This window comes from Chiloscyllium plagiosum, unplaced genomic scaffold (assembly GCF_037043375.1).
Source record: "Chiloscyllium plagiosum isolate Xiang-an unplaced genomic scaffold, Cpla_swu_hap1 HiC_scaffold_3, whole genome shotgun sequence".
NCBI classification, from domain to species: Eukaryota; Metazoa; Chordata; class Chondrichthyes; order Orectolobiformes; family Hemiscylliidae; genus Chiloscyllium; species Chiloscyllium plagiosum.
In genome coordinates, this window is record NW_028270141.1 from 17,728,312 (window position 1) to 17,750,654 (window position 22,343).

The 22,343-nt window shown below is 41.9% G+C and overlaps 1 protein-coding gene across 4 annotated transcripts in view; it reads right to left on the reverse strand.

Annotated features, from left to right (window-relative positions):
- Nucleotides 1-22,343, reverse strand: part of greb1 (growth regulating estrogen receptor binding 1) — a 324,923-nt gene that overhangs the window by 193,399 nt on the left and 109,181 nt on the right. For all 4 annotated transcript variants that reach the window (XM_087977669.1, XM_043677653.2, XM_087977663.1 and 1 more), the window contains 2 exons: nt 18,723-18,795; nt 7,522-7,625 (listed from right to left, as the gene is read on the reverse strand). In XM_087977669.1, coding sequence (XP_087833795.1) covers nt 7,522-7,575 — 54 coding nt within the window. In that variant the 5' untranslated portion in view covers nt 7,576-7,625; nt 18,723-18,795. The remainder of the gene's footprint in view (nt 1-7,521; nt 7,626-18,722; nt 18,796-22,343) is intronic.

Here is a 22,343-nt window from a genome sequence, read left to right on the forward strand (position 1 = left end):
TAGCTACCCTTACCCACTGTATGCACAGCTGGAGATTAGAGTGGTGCTGGAAAAGCACAGCAGGTCAGGCAGCATCCAAGGAGCAAGAAAATTGATGTTTCCTGATGAAGGGCTTTTCCGGAAACATCGATTTTCCTGCTCCTCAGGATGCTGCCTGACCTGCTGTGCTTTTCCAGCACCACTCTAATCTTGACACAGACCACAAACCGTCCATGCACCCTGCACTTCCTGCTCACTCACTTAGGGCACCTCATCAACTAATCCTTACTTGCAGCAGAACTAAAAGCTGCTGTGAGCCACTTTCATGTCACTCAATCCCTCTCTTTGTCTCATTCCAGGAGATCACAGCCCAAAATAGGAGACGGAGGGCCAAGACAATGGGGTGCCTGATACTTCTTATGAGGTCTGCAGCCTTGCCTTAGCAGGAAAGGACTGGGACTGTTCATGCAGTGTTGCCAATACTTCCATATCCCAGAAACCAAGTAGGATTCATTGTCCATTGCTGTGCTGCTCTTCCATTACTCTCACGGTGAATGCATTCACAATACGCCCAAACTTCCAAACGTATTTTGCAACTCAGTCACTCTCTCTTTCTTCTTCTGCTGGAACCAGTGTCTTCCACAAAGTAAGAAAGATCAACCCTTCAGGATATTATCTCTCCATCTCCTTGGAGGAAGAAGCCAAAGATCTCTCCTAGCTCAGAGCTTGGCAGCTCGCTGGCTCAGTCAATTGGAGCACAGACAGGAGCACATGCTGGTGAGCACCCCACTGGCATGTCTTTGCAGTTGAGTGAGATTCTGGAACTCAGAACGATTAAAAAACCAGGCACCTTCTCAGTCCCAGGCAGGAGAGGAAATACTGCTTTGGCCTTTAATGACTTTAGTTCAAGGCATAAGGAGGTACAGGAGCAGCAGGCAGGTTTGACTGAGACACTCAGGAAACTGAATCAAAAGTACACAGTACAGTTTGTAGGACATCTGTAATCAGGGAATGTGAAATAAAGGCAGCGATCAATTATGTCAAATACAAATCCTGCCCACAAACAATCTTGACCATGACATTGGTCATTACAGATTGAGCAGTCATCTCTGTGAAGCAAAAGGAATCGCCAGTGATCTTATAAGTGATACTTGCACATCACAATACACAAAGACAATCAAAGACCTCAAATGAGACAAGGAGATGATCTCCTCTGACCTTGAACGGTAAGCATTTGCCAACATGCTGTCATATACAATGCCGAAGTTCATGGGTAAAGTGGGACTCAAGGTGTCAGCAATCATTAACATTGACAAATTCCTATTGTGTTTGGACAGAATGGCTTGCGCTGCATACATCAAAATAAGGTCCACTATGTCAAAGGACAATGTACAGCCAATGTACAGTCCTCCTCGATGGACTGCTCCATGGCTCTCTGTATGAAGGCCTATGCTAGACCATGATTTGAGCAAGATATGACCGCTGAGTGCTCACGTTCCTGAGGATTTGTTCTGTTTCTGGAAATCTCCACATAGACTCTTTGGAGCTGTGATGGACTTGATGCAGCCACAGAGGAATGTTTATTACTGTGGCTGGGCTAGAACAAAGGAGCAGTGAAAACGAGCAGTTTGCAAGCCCAGGGCCAGCAGCCATGCCCACCATCTGTCCATGAGAAGGAGGCGTAGCTGAAAATCTTCAGGGTGCACCGCAGAGGTAAAGTAGGCCCAGCATCTATCAGCCTTAGAAATGGTGGAGTAACCAAACTGTTGCTTTCAGGGAAATGAAGGAACTGCAGTGTTTGTATAAGGTGTTGGCACACTATAATAATCATAGAATTACAACATGGAAACAGGTCCTTCAGCCCAGCAAGTCAACACTGACCCTCTGAAGAATAATCCACCTAGATCCATTCCCCTAACAAATGCACATCTCTGGACGCCATGGAACAATTTGGCATGGCCAATCCATCCTAACCTGCACATCTTTGGACTGTGGGAGTAAACCAGAGCACCCGGAGGAAACCCACAAAGACGCAGGGAGTATGCGCAAACTCCACACAGACAGTCACCCAAGAGTGGAATTGAACCCAGAGCCCTGGTGCTGTGAGGCAGCAGAACTAACCACTGAGCCACCATGCCACCCCCTCCCAGCACCTATCATTCTTGAAGTTATTTCTTCCAGACATCTGAGACACATTACAGCTGTAGATTGAGGATGTCCTGGCACACACTGGCACAGAACTGTGTCACCTGCTGGAGCAGGACCTGTGGCATGAAGATGTACAGGACCATCCTGTCCCAGTGGTCATCAAGACAGCTCTGCTAAAATTTTATGCAACTGGTTGCTTCCAAGGATCCATCGGGGATCTATGTGGGGTTGCCCAACCCTCAACTAGCCATCTACCAAGGCTATTACTGATGGATATACTCCTTCAGCTCATTTCCCAAAGCGGAAGTAGACTTTTCCAACAAGGTTGGCTTCCCCCAGGAAGGATAGTTATTGGGAGATGAGGGCAATGTTGGATTTGAAACATTAGCTTTCTCTGCTTTCACAGATGCTGCCAGACCTGCTGAGTTCTCCAGCAATTTCTGGTTTTGCTTCAGATCTTTGGCATCCACAGTTCTAGGTTTTATTTATAGACAAATTTGTATTCATTAAAGGAATCAAGGGAAAAAGGCAGGAACGTGTCACTGAGGTTTATCAGATTGGCCATGATGCCAATGAATGGCAGAGCCAACTCGATGGGCTGAATAGCCTACTGCCACTCCTGTGTCTTATGGTCTTATAGATAGCCTGGTGCACACATGGGCTTTAAATATGGCCCATGGGAAGGTCCCAGCAGTGGAAAATGCGTCTGCTACTGGGTGAGCGAGATATCATAAACACAGCACCATATAGACAAAGTGCATACATAATGAGGTGAGCGGTCGGGAATGTCAGGAGAAAACGTACAAGTGCTCATAAGACAGAAACCCTGCATGAAACTCCCTGAACTTGATGTGTAGGCAGGTTTTGATAAAATTCATCTCCATGTATCCAACTTGGTCCTCCAGACAGTAAACCCATAGTCAACTAAAACTTAGTATGTTAAAAATTCAGCTCTATGGCACATACATCAACATTTCCAATTAGCTCAGCAGCAAGCTGAAGACAAGGTCAAAAAATGACCCCAAAAAGTCAATTTGACTTGAAATTCATTAACCATTTTCAATCAGAGGTAAAGGAAATCAAAATGAATCTGGATTTTATATATTAGCCCTGACATTTAAGAAGAAAATGTTTATTTGAAGGAAGTGCAACTTTATTTGCTGTGGGGGTACTTAGGGGGCATCAGTTCAAGTCGCAAATTTTGTCCCAATTTGTTAAAACAATTGTTGAAAAAAATCATCCTATGGGCATACCAGAAGCTTTCATTATGCACACTTCATGGAGAAAGCCTAGTTCTTCAGTTATACATGGCCACATTAATCTAGAACAATAAGGCTAAGGGCAGTGGATACATGGGAACACCACCACTTGCAAGTTCCCCTCCAAGCCACTCACCATCCTGACTTGGAAATATATGGCAGTTCCTTCACTGTCACTGGTCAAAATCCTGGAATTCCCTCCCTAAAGGAGTTGTGGGTCTACCTACAGCACAGGAACTGCAGTGATTCAAGAAAGCACTAGACTCACTTGACTGCAAGCATGCCAGAAAAGCTGTTCATTGGTGCCTCTTCTGAAACATCGTTATGGCTTGGTATTTTACAATCCAAATCTCAGTGCTGCTGTTATAGCTTTCTTCTATCTTATAAAAATACTGGAGAACGGCCTAAGTACTACTTATATTCAGGGCAGTGTTGCCATGGTTACGCTCCTGTCCTTTGTTCGAGAATTCATTTGGATCATTGGGTTCTGCAAAATGGAAGTTAAAGCCATCACTTGGATCATTCAAGATGTCTGGATACATTTCAATTGGGTAAAAACAATGACTGCAGATGCTGGAAACCAGATTCTGGATTAGTGGTGCTAGAAAAGCACAGCAGTTCAGGCAGCATTCCAGGAGCAGAAAAATCAACGTTTCGGGCAAAAGCCCTTCATCAGGAATACAGGGTCCAACTTGACTGTGTTGCACAAACGCAAATTTTTGCTTTCTTTCCTTTGTCCTCGACTTTGTTGTGCAAAGTACTTTGAATTTTGAAAACATTGTCAATTTCATTTTGTAAATTTATAGTAAATTTAGATCACATGGGATCCAGGAGGAGCTAGCCAATTGGAATCGAAATTGGCTTGAAGATAGGAGAAAGAGGCTGGTGGTTTTCGGATCAGAGACCTGTGGCCAGTTGGTGTGCCACAAGGATTGGTGCTAAATCACTGCTTTTCTCCATAACATACTCAATTTGGATGTGAATAAAGGAGGTATGGTTCGTAAGTTTGCAGATGGCACCAAAATAGATGGTGTAGTAGATGGTGAAGAAAATTATCTCAAAGTACAGTGGGACCTTGATCAGCTGGGCGGATGGGCTGAGGAGTGGCAGATAGATCTTAATTTAGATAAAGAGGACGTGTTGCATTTTGGTAAAGCAAATCCGGGCAGGACTTATACAGTAAATGGTAGGGCCCTGGTAAATAAAGAGACCTAAGGTGTAGGTACATAGTTCCTTGAAGTGGAGTCCAGGTAGATAGAGTGATGAACAAAGCACTTGGCATGCTTGCCTTCATTGGTCATAACACTGACAGTCGGATTGGGATGTTATGTTGTAGCTGTACAGGACTTTAGTGAGGTCACTTTTAGAATATTGCATTCAATTCTGGACACCCTTCTATAGGAAAGATATTGTTAAACTTGAGAGAGTTCAGAAAAGATTTGGAAGGGTGATGCCGGGTCTTCAGAGTTTGAGCTAAAGGGAGAGGCTGAACAGGCTGGGGTTTCTTTCCCTGCAGTACAGGAGTTTGAGCAGTGACTTATAAAGTCATGAGGAGCAAGGATAAGGGTAAATAGCCAAGGTCTTTTTTTCCTACAACAGTGAGTCCAAAACTAGGAGGCATAGGTTTAAGGTGAGAGGTTGAAAGAATTAAAAAGGACCGGAAGGGGAACTCTTCAAGCAGAGGGTGGTGTGTACAAGGAATAAGCTGCCAAAGGAAGTGGAGGAGGCTGGTATATTTACAACATTTAAAAGACATCTGGATGGGTTTATGAATAGGAAGGGTTTAGAGAGGGATGGGCCAAATGCTGGCAAATGGGACTAGGTCAGTGGAAACCTGATTGGCACGGATGAGTTGGACTTCAAGGTCTATTTCCATGCTGTTAGACTCTATGATTCCGTAACTATTAAATTTAGATTAGCCAAGGTTAAAACTTATCTACAAGTACTAGAACAGTGAGCGGTTTTGAGGAACAAAATTCTGGACAAGGGCCCTCTGATGAGCCTAAGTCACCCATAAAAGGAGGAGATTCCCCCTCCTTCCTAGCCAAGAACCTGAGTGGAGAGTGCCTCTGAGCCTCTGCCATGGTGCCAGTAAGGCTGGAAGCAGATGTGCAGTAGCTATTTCTCCAGTAGCCACTTCACCCCTCTCTGAGACTTGTAAAAGTGCAGCCAGGGCAAGTAGACTGCCATCAGGACCAGTGTCTATGGCATTGGACCAATTTATTGACATTTACCCACTTGCCCCTCCCATCCATCTTCCACTCTATTCACATGCATAAAATTCTGTCCATGTGTTTGCTGCCCTTATATCTGTCTGCTACGTGACACCACTCTTTGGACTTGGTTGGACAGCAGGCCTGAGAAAAGACACATAATAATGTGTACCATGATTCAAAAATGCCATGGGAGTGCGGCACCCATTTCAGAAACAGCTCTATAAACTTCAAGAAAGAAAAGCTTATTGAAATGTTACGTGTAAAATAACAAAGATGCAAAACTTCCAAGTTGCAGCACTGTACAGGCTGACTGGGACATTCACAATTACCACCGTATTCTGATGCAAAAGCATGAACAGCATTGGAAATATCATTTTAGATTGTAAGTTTGCCCCCTGAGGTGGCAGGTCTGTTTCCGTCACCATATTCGGTAACATCATCAGTGAGCCTCCGGTGAAGCACTGTGGGTGATATCATTTCCAATTCTTTTCCTCAGAGGTAAATGGGGTCCAAATCAATGTGTTTATGAATGGAGTTGCAGGCCTCCAGGAATTCCCGGCTGTGTCTCTGTTTAGCCTGTCCCAGGATGGATGTGTTGTCCCAGTTGAAGTGGTGTCTTTGTTCATCTGTATGTAAGAGTACTCCATCAATAAACACATTGATTTGGACCCCATTTACCAACTACTGAGAAAAATAAAACTGAAAATGATATCACCCACCACAACAGACCAAGACACAGGAATAGAAAGTGGGACAGAACACCAGCGCTTCAACAGAGGCTCACTGATGATGTTACCAAGCATGGTGACGAAATGTATAAAAACAAACCTGACAGCTCAGCGAGCTAACTTACAATCCAAACCTCAATCTGAGCTACAAATCTTCTCAAAAATCACAAATACCATTTTAGATTACATTTAACAAAGTAGAATCATTGAATCACTACAGTGTGGAAGCAGGCCATTCAGCCCATCGCGTCTACACTGACCCTTTGAAGAGACTGCTACCCTGACCCCCTTCCACCCCGCATTTCCCCATGGCCAATCCACCTGAACTGCACATCTTTGGACTGTGGAAAGAAATCACAGCACCCGGAGGAAACCCACACAGACACGGGGAGAATGTGCAAACTCCACAGAGACAGTCATCCAAGGGTGGAATCAAACCCAAGTCTCTGGTACTGTGAAGCAGCAGTGCTAACCACTGAGCCACCATGTCACACAAGTAATTTGTACACACAATGTATACAGACATAACAAACAGGACAAAGTTGCAAAAATATAGGTTATTTTACTAACTTTCCACATTGTTCTCTTTTACAAAATCCTTTTCCATCCACAATTTTTAAAAAATGTTGCATTTACATGACTCATTTGATTTGAGTCAGAGCCTTCCCAAGGAAAGTAAAACTTGCATTTATATAGCATCCTTTTTGACCACAGGATACTTCATGATGTCAATGAAAAACCTACTGAAACTGGGCCACAGCTGAAATGTCAGAACCACACCAGCCAACTTATAGCAAACTCCCACAAATAGCAATCAGAATTCTCGAAGAGTTTTGTTATTCACATGACCCACCAGAGCGACTAGCTTCACGTTTTATTGGATTTCTGTGTTGTCAAATCATCATTTAATTCAGATATCAGCAAAATCAACTGAAATTAAATCACTCCAGAAGTTCCAATTCTTCTCAGCTTGGCTATAGCTTTCCAAGTGCATATGAACAATAGATACCTTGGAACAATCACACCAGTAAATTTATCAAGACGTTTAAGCATTATAAACCCAGATAGCAAATTCAGGGAACAAGTGGGCATAATTTCAGTAACCAGCTGACTGACAGTTTGATAAAAACAGAGGGGCAGAACATTGTGCAATTTAAAGAATAAAAGACAATATTAGTCATGAAGACTTACCCCAAGTATTTCTTGAACCTTGTCGCTCAGTATATTCTTATTCTTGGTATTCATTTGCAAAGAACTTGCAGCATAATCATAATAATTGCACCGAGTCTGTTAATCTGATCAGATACCAGGAAAAATATAATTGTCATTGATATGTCCGTACGCAGTTTCATGAGACTTAGATTAAATGGCTGAAAATCTGAACTGAAATGCAATTTTTCTAAAACAGGAACAGCAAAGGGATATCAGAGCACATTCCTCCTCCAGACAAGCAACTTGCAGATTGTTTCTCTGCATAAACCCTGGAAAAGTCATTTTCAGTTTGGGTCATTCTGACCAGAGCTCTAATCTCCAGAGGTCTGAAATATAAACAGCGATATTGATGGTTCTGAATTTACTGCATGATCTGTTTTATCAAAAGCAAAACTGACTAAATACTTCACATCAAATCGTAAATGCTCTTTAACCATACACGTAGGTACCTTGAACATGTGTTTTCAAAAATGCAGGTAATTGTCTCAAATCAAGACATGTTTTCCAGGCTCAGCCTGCATTCAATCTGCCTGTTGATACCACTATTTAAACAGGCTTACAAGACGGCAACCTGTCTCTCTACTCCAATATAATTTTAATCAGGGGAAACAGCAATAGCACAGGGGTGCATAAACCTGTTGTCTTCGCTCAAGATAAACAGTAATTATTCTCCCATCTCTGTCACTCCAACAGTGCCCTTGATTTTACTGTTTAGACAGCCAGCCTGCCAAAGTGATAATCTGCCATACAATGGGGACATTGTGATTTCTAGGAGAAAGTGAGGACTGCAGATGCTGGAGATCACAGCTTAAAAATGTGTTGCTGGAAAAGCGCAGCAGATCAGGCAGCATCAAAGGAACAGGAGAATCGACGTTTCGGGCATAAGCCCTTCTTCATGGGTGAATTGACATGTGGCTCACAAAGCAAGGAGCAACCATGTCAATGCCATCCCACACCCTGGAGGGTGACCTGCAATCAGTGAAAAAAACCACACATTCTCTCAGCTAATATCATTCCAGCAGGCGGGAATGAAATGTATTCAACTCTTTTGGAATACAGTGCAACAGTAGATCGAAAATTGGAAAAGAATGTAGAGGTCATTTATTCAAGCCTGGAAGATGTTTGGGAAGCTCATGCCATGCACACATTTGTAACCATTGGATATGCCTTGCTTTAAGCCTGCAGTTGTAATTACAAAGGGCGAGACATTTCATTAATGACCTTCTTAATGAAGGGGTGATGTCTCAAACATAGGTCCTGAGAGGTTCAGACACGAGACTTACTTCCTACAGACAAGTAAATACATAGAGCTTCTCCTCTGTCTCTGGGAGCTCATCCACCTCTGCATCAGTTCTGCCATCTTCTTCCTGACATGCAAAATATAAACTACCAAAACCTCATCAATGAACAACTGATTTGTGTGGATTCCCTGAAACTTTCAGTGAATCAGCCAGGCCCGGCAGGGGATGGATAAACCAGTTGTCTGCGATACCCACTCAAACTGCAGCCCTCAGGTACACACCATGGAGAACAGTCAGAGTGAGACACAGCAATGCCTTCATAGGGATTGGAACATTGAAGGTGGAGGTGAGAGAGCGGTTGAGCAGATCATTAGTTGCAGAAATGTTGACTTATATTGATGGCCTCGAAAGTAAGGAGAGTGAAAGAAGGAAAAATTTGCATCTTTATCACATTTTTCACCAAGAGTGCAGTTGTAAGGGAATTGGGAAGATGCTAAAGGATATAATAAGTGGTTCAAAAAAAGTTCATATATCCGATTTCTGGAATAAAGGAGTTATCGTACCTAGAAACAAGTTGCACAGGTTGAGCGAGTTGGACTCAACCAATTCAAAGCGTACAAGATCCTTTGGGGTCTAGACAGGGTGGATGTTTCCCCCTGTGGGACAATCTAGAACTTGAGAACACAATTTACAAATTAGGGGTCTCTCACTTGAGACAAATATTTCTTTTCTCTCATAATCTGTGGAACCCCCTTCCACAGAGAACAGGGGTGGCTTGATTGTTGGATACATTCAAGGCCAAGTCAAACAGGGTTTTGTTTAACAAGGGAGTCAAGAATTATGGGGCCGGAAGCAGAAAAGTGGAATTGTGACCACAATCAGACGAAGTATGTTTGTACGGAATGGCAGAGCAAACTTGAGGGGCCAACTCCTGCTCCTAAGTTGTGTGTTTATTTTTTATTGACATATGTGATGTCTGCTTGTTTTCTAAGCAACTTGGCTGCACTGCATCCCCAAATCCCAGAGGAGGCCACACACCAGTCGCTTTACTTTTCCGTAGCATGCAAAAGTAATTTACAGAAGTCGCATGCTTAAATGGCTTTTTCATGAGTTAAAAAAAGGACTGAAAGTTCCAGTGGGGCAAATTCTTTTTTCTCAAGAGTGGAGAGAAAGAAAGAAAGTAGGGTTAGAAGAGGGTAACAGAATACAGCTGGAATGTGGTGTTGGGATGTAATCAGACTTGAGCTTGGCATTACAGAGTAGTGAGACTCGATGAGATGGCAACCTGAAGTGGATGGTCATGACAATGAGTCGGGGAGGTCATGGATAGATTGCTTGTTTCCCATGATCAAAGTGTATTTATTTGGGATGTCCATTTATTTTCTGACCCAAGAGAGTGATCATCCCATTTGTAATAATTCCAACAGCACACTTTCTTATAATGTAAAAATAAACAAAGATTTTTTAACTGCATGTTTGCCTTGCTGGTTTAAAAACGTGATATCTCACTTAGTCAACTCATACACATTACCATTTGAAAACTTAGTTGGAGATGAGGAAAAAACACAATTACAATATAGGATTATTTCAGTCTCTGTGTAGCAGGCATGTAGTTTCTTAGATAAGTTGATGACTTGGTTAGAGTGAAGATCTTGAAAACAGAAGATTCTTAGTAATCTGAGAGACTTATGATAGGGAAATTACTAGGAGCTTGGTTCTCAGCTGAGTTTACAGACCAAACAGAGGGTATTTCTTTTCACTTTCACTTAGTTGACTGCAGATTACTCAATGACCTTCTGCTGGTCTCTGACTGCAAAGCTGCTTCTCACCAGTGTGATGTTCTTACAAGCTCAGATTCCTTTTCTGAATAAGATGATGTACTAGGGTTAATCAGCATCCAAAATGCTCAAGAGAGTCAAGGCCTTTTGTGTTTGAATGAGGAATCATCACACTACATTGTCAGGTCAATGGATCCATTTCATTTTTGTCTAATAGCCATTGGGTTTTTAGTCTCCTTCGTCCATCTTGAAATGAACCATGAGTCAGTTGTTATATTGTAGTTCTTATTGTTGATGTTCCAACTTTAAACAAAGTGTTAATTTCTCGAGTGACTGTGGGGGAATCAGGTTTCAGTTGTAGACTCTGCTGGCTGCAGTTCAAATGATAGGTCACATGGTATTCAGAAATGAATTGAACAGTTGTTGTGTTCATTTTTTAAAATATGGTCATGAGAGCTCGTGTGGCACAGTGATAGTGTGTAACAGGTTAAATTGGAAATATCAAAAACATTATCTGGAATCATCCTCGTAGTCTCCCTAACTCTGAGTCAGGAGGTCTGGCTTCAAATCCCACCTGTCTCAAACATTTATCATGATATATCTGAACAAGTTGTTTACAATTACTTCTCAGTGCAGAAGCAGATGAGACAGTTTCACTTACTTTATACAGAATAAGTAGGACTTATACAAAGTCTAAATAAGAGATTATGGGAACTCGGAAAGAGGAAAGCAATGTAAAAAGTTTAAAGATTACTTTCAACAGTCTTGATGAGTTGCATCCAATTTAATTATGTCTTAAAGGCAGTGACCTACACCATACTAAATGTGTTATCAACCTTCTGATAATGTACACCAATGACTGCAGCAGGTCAGTTGACTGAACGCTATCACTGTATGATGATCCTGTTCCAGCATTTGTCCAAAATCTACTTACGTATGCTTTCCAATCAAGGTCTCTGTACTCAAAATCCCAACTGTCTTTTCTCCTCTTCTTTCTGAGACTGCTAAACAAAATACAGTACCTCTTCTTCCTCAACTTGATGGAGATGAACTAACCTAGGACTGAATTTTAACTCTTCCACATCTTATGAATCCATGTGTGGATGCGTAAGACACATTTCTCCCAACATTGCGGCGAGGGGATTTTGAAGTTCTATTTATTTTTAATTACCTGACCACACAGCACTAAAGGGCTATAACCATTTTGCTCAAATTCCTGTCTTTATGTTCCTCAACAACAATCAGCAGAAAATATTTCAGAAACAATTGACTCAGAGGAAATTATCAACCATTTGTAAAAGGTGTTCTTCATATTTATTTTTATTGCTATTCAACAACATTACTTCTTTCTAAAGATATTGTAAGGAGCTTCCTCAGAGTTGCTTAAGCACCATCTTGACTGAAAGTGTAATGGAAACCTTATTTATACATATATGAGTTGTCGCTGTGCAACTCTGAGTGAAGGTTTGGCATCAATACTGATGTTTTGAGGAAATGTCTCTTCCTTAAAACTTTTCAACATCTCCAGTTCAAGCTCATATGTCTTTCAAGGCAGAATATAGTCAGACAACTGCATTGATGAGGCAGGATCATTTGAAAAATTCATGGTCTAAGCAGGCCGTTATTCTACAACTAAGAATGCATCTTTGAATTTGGTAAATACACAATAAGTAAAGAGGGCATTGCATGTCTGCACATACAAGAAGTTTTCTCAACATTCGGAACTTTTCCAATGACTGTGCAATAATAGTGTATCTGAGTCAATTTAAGATCATGCTTTAAATCAAGACAATCTGTGATCTTAATGCAATATTTAAATTCTGTTAACTTACTCTGAGTCAGTTGCTTCTGAAATATCATCTGCTGAGTGCTGACAAAGGCAGGACTTTGAGCAAAATGGTTACAGCCCTCTAGCGCTGTGTAATCAGGTAATTAAAAATAAATAGAGCTTCAAAATCATCTCGCTGCAAAGCTGGGAGAAATATGTCTTACGCATCCACACAGATTTATACAGACGTGGAAGAGTTAACATTCTTCATAAAATATTACCTAATAGCAAATTTTATTGTCCAATTGAGGTAACTGATTTTCACCATCAATGACAAATGTTGAAAGTTTTGAAGCTCTATGGGCAGAGTTATCTCTTCTAGATTTTCTGGCATTACTGTTGTATAAGATAATAGCTCAGAAGGAGTTAATGCCCACATTATTTTCCTGCACAGTCTTTGACTGGAGGTGGTTGAGTTTTGTGTCAGTATGCAAAGGGAACTGATACATTTGGCACACCTCCCAAGAGTCCTTCAGAATTATGACTGACTCATAAGTGAATTGTGACAATTGCTATCATTCAATACGCCACCATTTTTTATTTAAGACAAATGCCTCTTCTGAATAGACTCATTAGTGATCTACTCTCTGCCACTAAATATTGGACAGGGACTAGACCTGTTGCTAGAAAAAGAATTTAAAAAAAGAGAAAAAGGTTTCTGAAGAAGGGCTACTGAAGTCAAAATGTTAATTTTGCTCTCTCTTCTCAGATGTTGCATTTCTCCAGCTATTTCTGTTTCTTTGTGAGAAAAATAAGAATTGATGGCAGCAAAGTCCTCAAACCTAAATGGAACAAGCAGGTGGAGGTTGTAGTATCTGAAAATGAGACAATTACCTCCAATGAAATGATATCTTTCCTTAAATAAGGGAACCAAAACTGCTCACAATACCTGAGATGTGGTCTGACCAGCCCCTTGTACATTGTAAGACTTCCCTACTCTTATACTCCAGCCTCCCTGAAATAAGGGCCAACATTCCACTGGCCTTCCTGATTACCTGCTGCACTCATGTGGACCTTTTGTGCACCAGTAGCCCCAAGTCCCTTTGTGTTGCAGCTTTCTGTACTTTTTCTCCATTGAAATAAGACAGTTGTTTTGATCTCCCTTCCAAAATGAAGAACTTCACATTTTGCCACGTTATATTTCAGTTGCCAAATTTTTGCACACTCTCTTAACCTATCAAGGTCTCTCTGCAAACTTGGTATCCCTCTTGCAACTTGTTTGTCCTTTTTTTGTGGTATCTGAAAACTTGGCCACAATGCTTTTACTCTCTTCCTCCATGTCATTAATATATATTGCAAACAGTTGTGGTCGCAGTGCTGATTGCTGTGGAACCCCATTGGTCATAAGTCACCAACCTGAAAAAGAACCCCTTACCCACACTCACTGTTTCCTACCTTTTAGCCAGTTCTTTATCTACATCAATATACAACTTCCAACACCATGGGCTCTTATTTTATGAGTTATAGAGTTATAGAGACATAGACATGTTCAGCATGGAAACAGACCCTTTGGTCCAACCCATCCATGTCGACCAGATATCCCAAACCAATCTAGTCCCACCTGCCAGCAGCTGGCCCATATCCCTCTAAACCCTTCCCATTCACACACCCATTCAAATGCCTCTTAAATGTTGCAATTGTACCAGCCTCCACCACTTTCTCTGGCAGCTCATTCCATACACGTACCACCCTCTGCATGAAAAAGTTGCCCCTTAGGTCTCTTTTATATCTTGCAATCCACAGTCCAGTCAAGGGGGTAGCCTTCACTCGGTGGGGGGGGGGGGGGGGGGGGGGGGGGGGGATTCTTACACAGCAATCTAGGGACACTTTCTCTTACCACACAACCCCTTCTTGAGTCTTTCTGTCCTATTGTGGGTTGATTTGCTCCTGGAATGAGAGAGATGAAGGTATTATAGAGGATGAAAGTGCCTGGCACAGTTGCTGGTAAAGTGGAGAGGCCTCCCAAACAATGAGTAGGCAGCATAATGGGCACACAGTGTCAGTAGTGTCAGGGATTGGGGTAAGAAAGTGAGAGGGGAAGATGTTGCAGGCAATAATGAGAGTGGTAGAGCTTGAGGCTTGGTTGGAGTTGCTGTGTGCAAGATACTGTATGGAAGATGATGGCACTTACACTGGTGGAATGAAGAAATGCATTGCTCTTCCTCCGGCAATGCTGGGCATTCCTCCATCATTCCTGATGAAGGGCTTTTGTCCTAAACGTCGATTCTCCTGCTCGTTGGATTCTCCCTGACCTGCTGTGCTTTTCCAGCACCACACTTTCGATTCGTCCAGACAGATGAGACTGCACTGACCTGGATGGTAACTTGAGCCTGGCACAGTCTGGTGTCATGGCTTCCTCTGCAAGTCCTGTGGGAAACGACTTCCCATGTTGGCACTACTCCACCCATCAGTTGCCCTGCCCACAAAGCAGAGTGCCAATATTTCCACCTGGCACTTTCTCTGTCTGCCACACCCAGGCCAAATGCCAGGAACTATGCGCGGCAGCTCCAGACTGACAGTGCTTATCTGGATGCACAACATGTTTTTAAAGATGACATTATTACTAGGGACGCTGCTCAGTTCCTGAATCTCTGCTGAGTGGTGAGTTGGTCTGGGAAGAGCACACCGTAAGATGGCCTGAATTCAGATATAATCCTTGCCATAAGGGCAAGAACAAATATTGATGAGGCTCATTTGGTAAGATACAATGAGAAAACTTGTTTGGCCTCATGGTAGATTCAAGATTTTTTTTATTCATTCACAGGGATGAGGGCATCACTGGATAAGCCAGTATTCATTGCCCATCCCTAATTGCCCAGATGTCAGTTAAGTGTCAACCACATTGCTGTGGGTCTAGAGTCACATATAGGCCAGACCAGGTAAGGATGGCAGTTTCCTTCCCTTAAAGGGAATTGTGAACCAGATGTGACTTTTCTGACAATGAACAATGGTTTCATAGCCATCATCGGTCTTAAACCATCTTAATCCCAGATTTTTATTAAAATCAAATTTCACCATCTGTCATGGCAGGCTTTGAACCCAGGTCCCCAGAACATTACCTCATTCTCTGGATTAACAATAATACCACTCGGCCATCACCTCCCCATGTTGCCTGGGGAAAATCTCTGTTATGAGGATTGACTGGATCGGCTGTGTCTGTTGTCCCTGGAGCACAGGAAGCTGAGGGGAGATCTGATTGAAGTATACAAAGCTAAGAGAGGCATAGATGGGGTAGATTGTGAGAATCTTCTCCCTGTGGCAGACATGTCCAATACCAGAGTGCATAGGTCTAAGGTGAGGAGTAAGTGGTCTCAAGGCTATCTGTTTTCACAGAGGGTGGTAGAAATGTGGAACATGCCTTGGAGGATGGTAGAGGGCAGGTACTTTCGCAACACTTAAGAAGCATCTGAATGACCAATTAAATTGCCAGGGCATACTTGTCTACGGACCAAATACAGATAAATGGCATTAGTGTAGTTTGGTGTTTGTTAGTTGGCATAGACATGGCATGCTTAAGTGTCTGTTTCTGTGTTGGATGACTCTATGATGACTGTAGATTGCTGTGACATACACCTAGCCAAGAACAAACATTCAGTCCATAGTGACATTTTGGCCCAACAAAGCCATGCCAGTTCTCAATAGAGCAAACTAGTCCCATTCTCTTTGCTCTATTTTCCTAATTCTACAATTTGTTTCCCTCAAATATCTAAAAATGTTCCTTTCGAAATTATTGTTCACTTCCAATTCCTTAATAGACAGAGTGGATTCCCAGTAATTAATGCTCACTGCAGAAATTCGACCTCATACTACCCCATGGCTTAGCAACACCTTAAATCTCTATTTGTTATTGTTGTCTAAGAAAAAGAATGAGAGTCAACATGAACTTGTTGTAAAGTTCTTTACTACTTTGACATTAGTTTGAAACAAAACTTAACATTACGAGTCAGATTAATGTACTTTTTCAATGAGCAACACTGTTACATTCTGTGCAGGTCATGCAACAAAATTATCAGTTTAAAAAAAAAGTATATTTCAAAGTCCTTCTAAAATATTACCGTGTGAAGAACTAGAATCTTCAGCAGGGTGATTTTGCACATTGTATCTTCCAAATTGTCACCTTGCCCACAATGAATGTAGTTTGGTCAGGCAAAGACATAGGCCCCATGATTTACAGTCATACAGTCAGAGAGATGTACAGCACAGAAACAGACCCTTCGGTCCAACCCGTCCATGCCAACCAGATATCCCAACCCAATCTAGTCCCACCTGCCAGCACCAGGCCCATATCCAAACCCTTCCTAATACACCCCTCATACACCCCTCCAGATGCCTTTTAAATGTTGCAATCTTACTAGCCTCCACTACCTCCTCTGGCAGCCATACCATACACATACCACCTTCTGTGTGAAAATGTTGTCCTTTAGGTCTCTTTTACATCTTTCCCTCCCACCCTAAACCTATGCCCTCTAGTTCTGGACTCCCCAACCTCAGGGAAACAGCCCAGCCTATTCAACCTCTCCCTATAGTTCAAATCCTCCAACCCTGGCAACATCCTTGTAAATCTTTTCTGAACCCTTTCAAGTTTCACAACAGCTGAAAATGTGTTGCTGGAAAAGCGCAGCAGGTCAGGCAGCATCCAGGGAACAGGAGAATCGACGTTTCGGGCATAAGCCCTTCTTCAGGCAGATGCCCGAAACGTCGATTCTCCTGTTCCCTGGATGCTGCCTGACCTGCTGCGCTTTTCCAGCAACACATTTTCAGCTCTGATCTCCAGCATCTGCAGTCCTCACTTTCTCCTCAAAGTTTCACAACATCCTAGCGATAGGAAGACCAGAACTGCACGCAATATTCCAAAAGTGGCCGAGCCAATGTCCTGTACAGCCACAACATGACCTCCCAACTCCTATACTCAATACTCTGACCAATAAAGGAAAGCATACCAATGCTTTCTTCACTATCCTATCTACCTGTGACTCCACTTTCAAGGAACTATGAACCCGCACTCCAAGGTCTCTTTGTTCAGTAACATTCCCTCAGACCTTACCATTAGGTGGATAAGTCCTGCTAAGATTTGCTTTCCCAAAATGCAGCACCTCACATTTATCTAAACTAAATGAACTGATGCGCATTGAAATTAACTGATGGGGAATCATGGGGAACATACACCCAAAACCCTGGAATGTGCTCCCAAGTAATGGTAAGTTGCTTTCCAAGAAGGAGAAAATGTAGGTGAAAAGGAATAAAAAATAGTTCAGCCAACTCTGCATCTGTTAAAGAACTGCCAGAAATGTAGAAACTGTCTGCTTATTTGGTACCAATGTGGGACAATTATATTCAACTAAAACTTAAGTACCCAGAACTTGACCAATTTATTAACATTTATTTATACAGAGCCAGCTTCTTTAGAAATAAATGTTGGTGTAAGAGTCAAGATGATTACTTTTATCAACAAACCAATATTTTCTTTATTAAGTCAAAATGATTTCTGAGCAAGTCCCATCTGTGTGGGAGGTGTTTAGAATGGTTTAGAATTTTCTGTTCAGAACAGTCAGGGAATTTGGTTCCCAGGAAGGAGACATTTATTTTTCTTGTACATTCCCTTTAAATCTTGGGTCATTTTTATGTTGACCAAGAGGAAAGATTCTTTCAAAACCATGGATAAGTCAGTAACCTGGGCAAGATTTCAAAATATTATAATTTTAAAAATGTAAACAGAACATATGGGAAGGGATTCACGTTGACAGTGAACTATTTCGATGAAGCAGGAACGACAATGAGCTTGGAATAAAACTGCAAACTGTCCTCATTTATAAGGATCAACATACTAAGTTAATGAGCTCAATTAAGGTTGCAAAGAGTCATTTTGTACTTGAAACATTAACTATTCTCTCAGCCATCCCCACTGAGTTCCTCCAGAACATTTTGTGTTTTTTTTTTCAGATCAGCAGCATCCACAGTGTTTTGCTTTCAATTAGAATTTTGCCAATGGCTTGTTATACAATGAAACCAATGTCAAACACCAACCTTTATCTCGGAATATTTCAAACCATTTACATTATTAATTGTGTTGCTAACATTACCAACAGCCCAGATGTCTTCCAATCTCAAATCATTGGGTAAATGACTGATTATCTGTGCCCTGGACTGAATCATTGACAGAAGTTGGCTACAAGCTGAGGACAGATTTGTAACTAAAGAAATAAATTTGACTTCATTGACATTTTTCCTTTAAAAATTAGACAGTTTTAAGATTGATATAGATGGATTGTAAGCAAAAGAGCAATGGGAACTTGCAATACATAGTGCAAAAAATAGAGAAGTAGATTTTTTTACCTTGTAATCCTCATTGTTTGATTGGAAGATTCCCCTTCACACACACATATGGGTGCTGCCTTCTATTGCACGCCTGAATAGAAGGTAGAAAGAAAATCAGGTCTCTCTGAATCTCTTTTAGATGCTCAGGTTACAATTCGTTATAAGTTCAAGTCTTGTGCAATTGTATCCATATTTGCAATGTAATTTTCTCTGACTATGTTCTGGAAGTGCTTGAGACAAACATCTTAACTAGGGGTTTGGCATGGGTTATATATGGAATAACAGATACCTGGGAGTGAGTTATAGATTGGAATCTAATCGAGGGGTTTGGGGTGGGTTATATATGGAATAGCCGATACCCGGTTAGACTCCAGCTTTGTTACTGATTCAAATTCCATCGTGTGGCATGCCAACCCAGATCCTCAGGGTATCACTTGGACCTCTGGATCAAGAGTGCAGTAATAATGCCACTACACTATTGCCTCCATTTCAACACTTCCAATGTCCCTGGAACTTTTCCTTGTCTAAGTGACATGTAAATGGATTTGTGTCACTTTGTGGACAGACTGTACAGGTGAACAACCTTAGAAATCTGGATATTCACTAAAGTCCGTAGAAGGTTGCTTGCTTTCATTTTCTTTTACACAATTTTTATTTTAATACCTCGAGGCCAGTTTTCCCTTCCAGTGACTCCTGGAAGGAGGTTGAACAAATGTCTGTACCATACAATTCAAGAGCAATAGCAATGATGCCTCCAGGCCCAACATTCTATGTAACTTGCTGACTGCACAATTGTACAAATCATACCCCATCCCTTGGTGGTCTGACTCACCACAATAATGTCTGAACCCCCCCACTTCACGGAACATCCCTTTGGCTGCTTTCCAGCCCAGCAGACTGCTGGTCTGGCTGGAAACTTGCTCAAAATCTTTTATGGACACCCTACCATTGAGCTTGGTAGGCAGTGAGGGAAGTTGTAAAGTGTGGTCCTGGAAAAGCACAGCCGGTCAGGCAGAATCCGAGGAGTAGGGGATTCTGATTCCTGATGAACAGCTTATGCTTGAAACATCGACTCTCCTGATATTCGGATGCTGCTGACCGGCTGTGCTTTTCCAGGACCACACTTTTCGACTCTGGTCTCCAGTCTGCAGTCCTCATTTTCTCCCAGGAAGCGAGGGCAAATCATACTTTCAGACTTCTCTCTGAGAATCCTCCACAGCCACCCTCTTTTCTTTCGGGCTTTGAATAAATGTCAGACCCTGAGCCTCAAATGTGATTTGCATGGAAAGGGTTGCCTTTGATATTTGTCAATGGTGATTCAGACATGTTTTATTTTTCCCACCAGTCCTGTCTCCGAATTTGCGGCTTAATATCCTGCTGATCACCTCTTCGACGTCAAGTCACAGGAAAGGTCAGTTTTCCTTTGCGTACGGATTTAAAAAACAGAATGGTTTCCCATTCACACTTGTATGTTTCAAACAATGCCCTACAGCACTCAGGTGGCCTGTCCAGGGTGGATCAGCTCTGCAGCCTTAGTTTTTGCAAACCCTTTCAGTCCACGTGTACCAGTCTGTCCACAAAGCAACACAAATATCAACATCATTTGTATATGTCATTTAAAGTAGGGAAAAGTTCCAGAGTGGGGGGGAGGGCATCGATAGCATGAGCTAAAGAAAAGAAACATTCAAAACAGTAACTAAAAATTGGCTTGAACAGCTGCATATTAAGCAATATTTGAGAATGGGTTCTCAGCTGCATAAAGTTACTAAAGTATGAAGGAGCATAGTCTCTCCATTTCCTAGTCCAGTAACATAAAGTGCATCACATGACCTAAACATTGCTAAAAATCTTTCACATTCATCTGGATAGGTGCATAGGACCCTCAGTTTAACATCTCAACTAAAGAACTGCGATCAAATTAACCAATGCGGAACTCACCACTTGCATCAGATTCTGGTCTCTTGACCCATTATTCTAAGCATTTGGAGAACATCATGGTGTATACATTGAATCCCTACAGTATGGAAGCAGGTCATTCGGCCCATTGAGTCCACAATGCCCCACTGAAGAGCATCCCACTCAGACCTAACTCCCAACCCTATTCCTGCATTTCCCATGGCTAACCCACCTAGCCTGCTCATCCCTGGACATTATGGGGTAATTTAGCCAGGCGAATCTACCTAATCTGCATATCTTTGGACAATAGGAGGACACCGGAGTACCCGAAGGAGACCCACACAGACACAGAGAGAATGTGCAAACTCCACACAGACAGGCACCCCAGGCTGGAATTGAACCTAGGTCCCTGGCACTATGAGGCAGCAGTGCCAACCATTGAGTCACATGCTACCCTCACTTGGCTAGAAATCTAATCCTGGGCTGTACCTGTTCATTGGCATACTTGTGCTTTTTTTTGTCAGACTTCATGCATTCTGAATATACTCTGATACGAGAATGACATTGCTCAAAAGACTCAAATACACAGGTCACGACCATCAGTTGTCTGAGTTGTTAATAATAATCATCAGCATAATGCACAAAAACTGCAAGCCAGTAGGTAATGGCATTTTAGTGAAGCAATTAATGTCTCTTAAGCCATTCCAAGGTGACAAAGCTACTTAAAAACAGTAACTTCCACTCTCAAATATGAAATAAAGCAACATACTTAATTTCATTTATTTTCTTTTAAGTGGGAGATATTTCGACCATTTCAGAAGTAAACCCAAATGACTCTTTTCTCTACAACCATTTCTACTTACTACTTACTCACCAACACCCTGTACAAACTCAACATGACATCCAACTCCTATATTCAAAGTACGACTAAACTAAATGAACTTTTGCAATGTCGTTTATTCACCATTTTGAGTCATAGAGTCATACAACATGGAAACAGACCATTCGGTCCAACTAGTCCAAGCCAACCATATTCCCAAACTAAACTAATCCCACCTGCCTGCACGTGGTCCATGTCCCACCAAACATTTCCTATTCATGATCTTATCCGAATGTCTTTTAAACCTTGTAAATATACCTGCATTCTCTACTCCCTTGGGCAGTCAATTCCATACACGAACTGCTCTCAGTGTGAAAAAGTTGGCCCTCAGGTCCTTCTTAAAACTTTCTCCTCTCACCTTAAAAATATGTCCCCTAGTTTTGAACTCCCCCACTTTAGGTAAAGGACTCTTGTCTGTGCCCCACATGCTTTTATAAACCTCAATAAGGTCATCCCTCAACTTCCCACATTCCAGCGAGAAAAAAATCCCAGTCTCACTGGCCTAGTTTTATCTCTCAAACCCTTCATTCCTGGCAACATCCTGGTAAATTGTTTCTGACCCCTCTCCAGTTTAATAATATCCTTCCCATAGCTGGGAGACCAGAACTGCACACAGTACACCAGAAGAGGCCTCTGCAATGTCCTGTACAACCTAAACATGTCATCCCAACTTGTATACTCAAGTTCAAAGTCTCCTCGGTACACTAGAAAAAGAATTAGAAGTTTTAAAGTTAATACGAGCGTATTATTGCATAAGCGTATTTAGCTCACAGATTTATTTAGTCTCCAGTCTGTGTGGAGTTAGTTAGTTCAAAGACATCATGCCTAAAAGTTGCAAGTTTGGAATTCAAATCAAGTCTCTG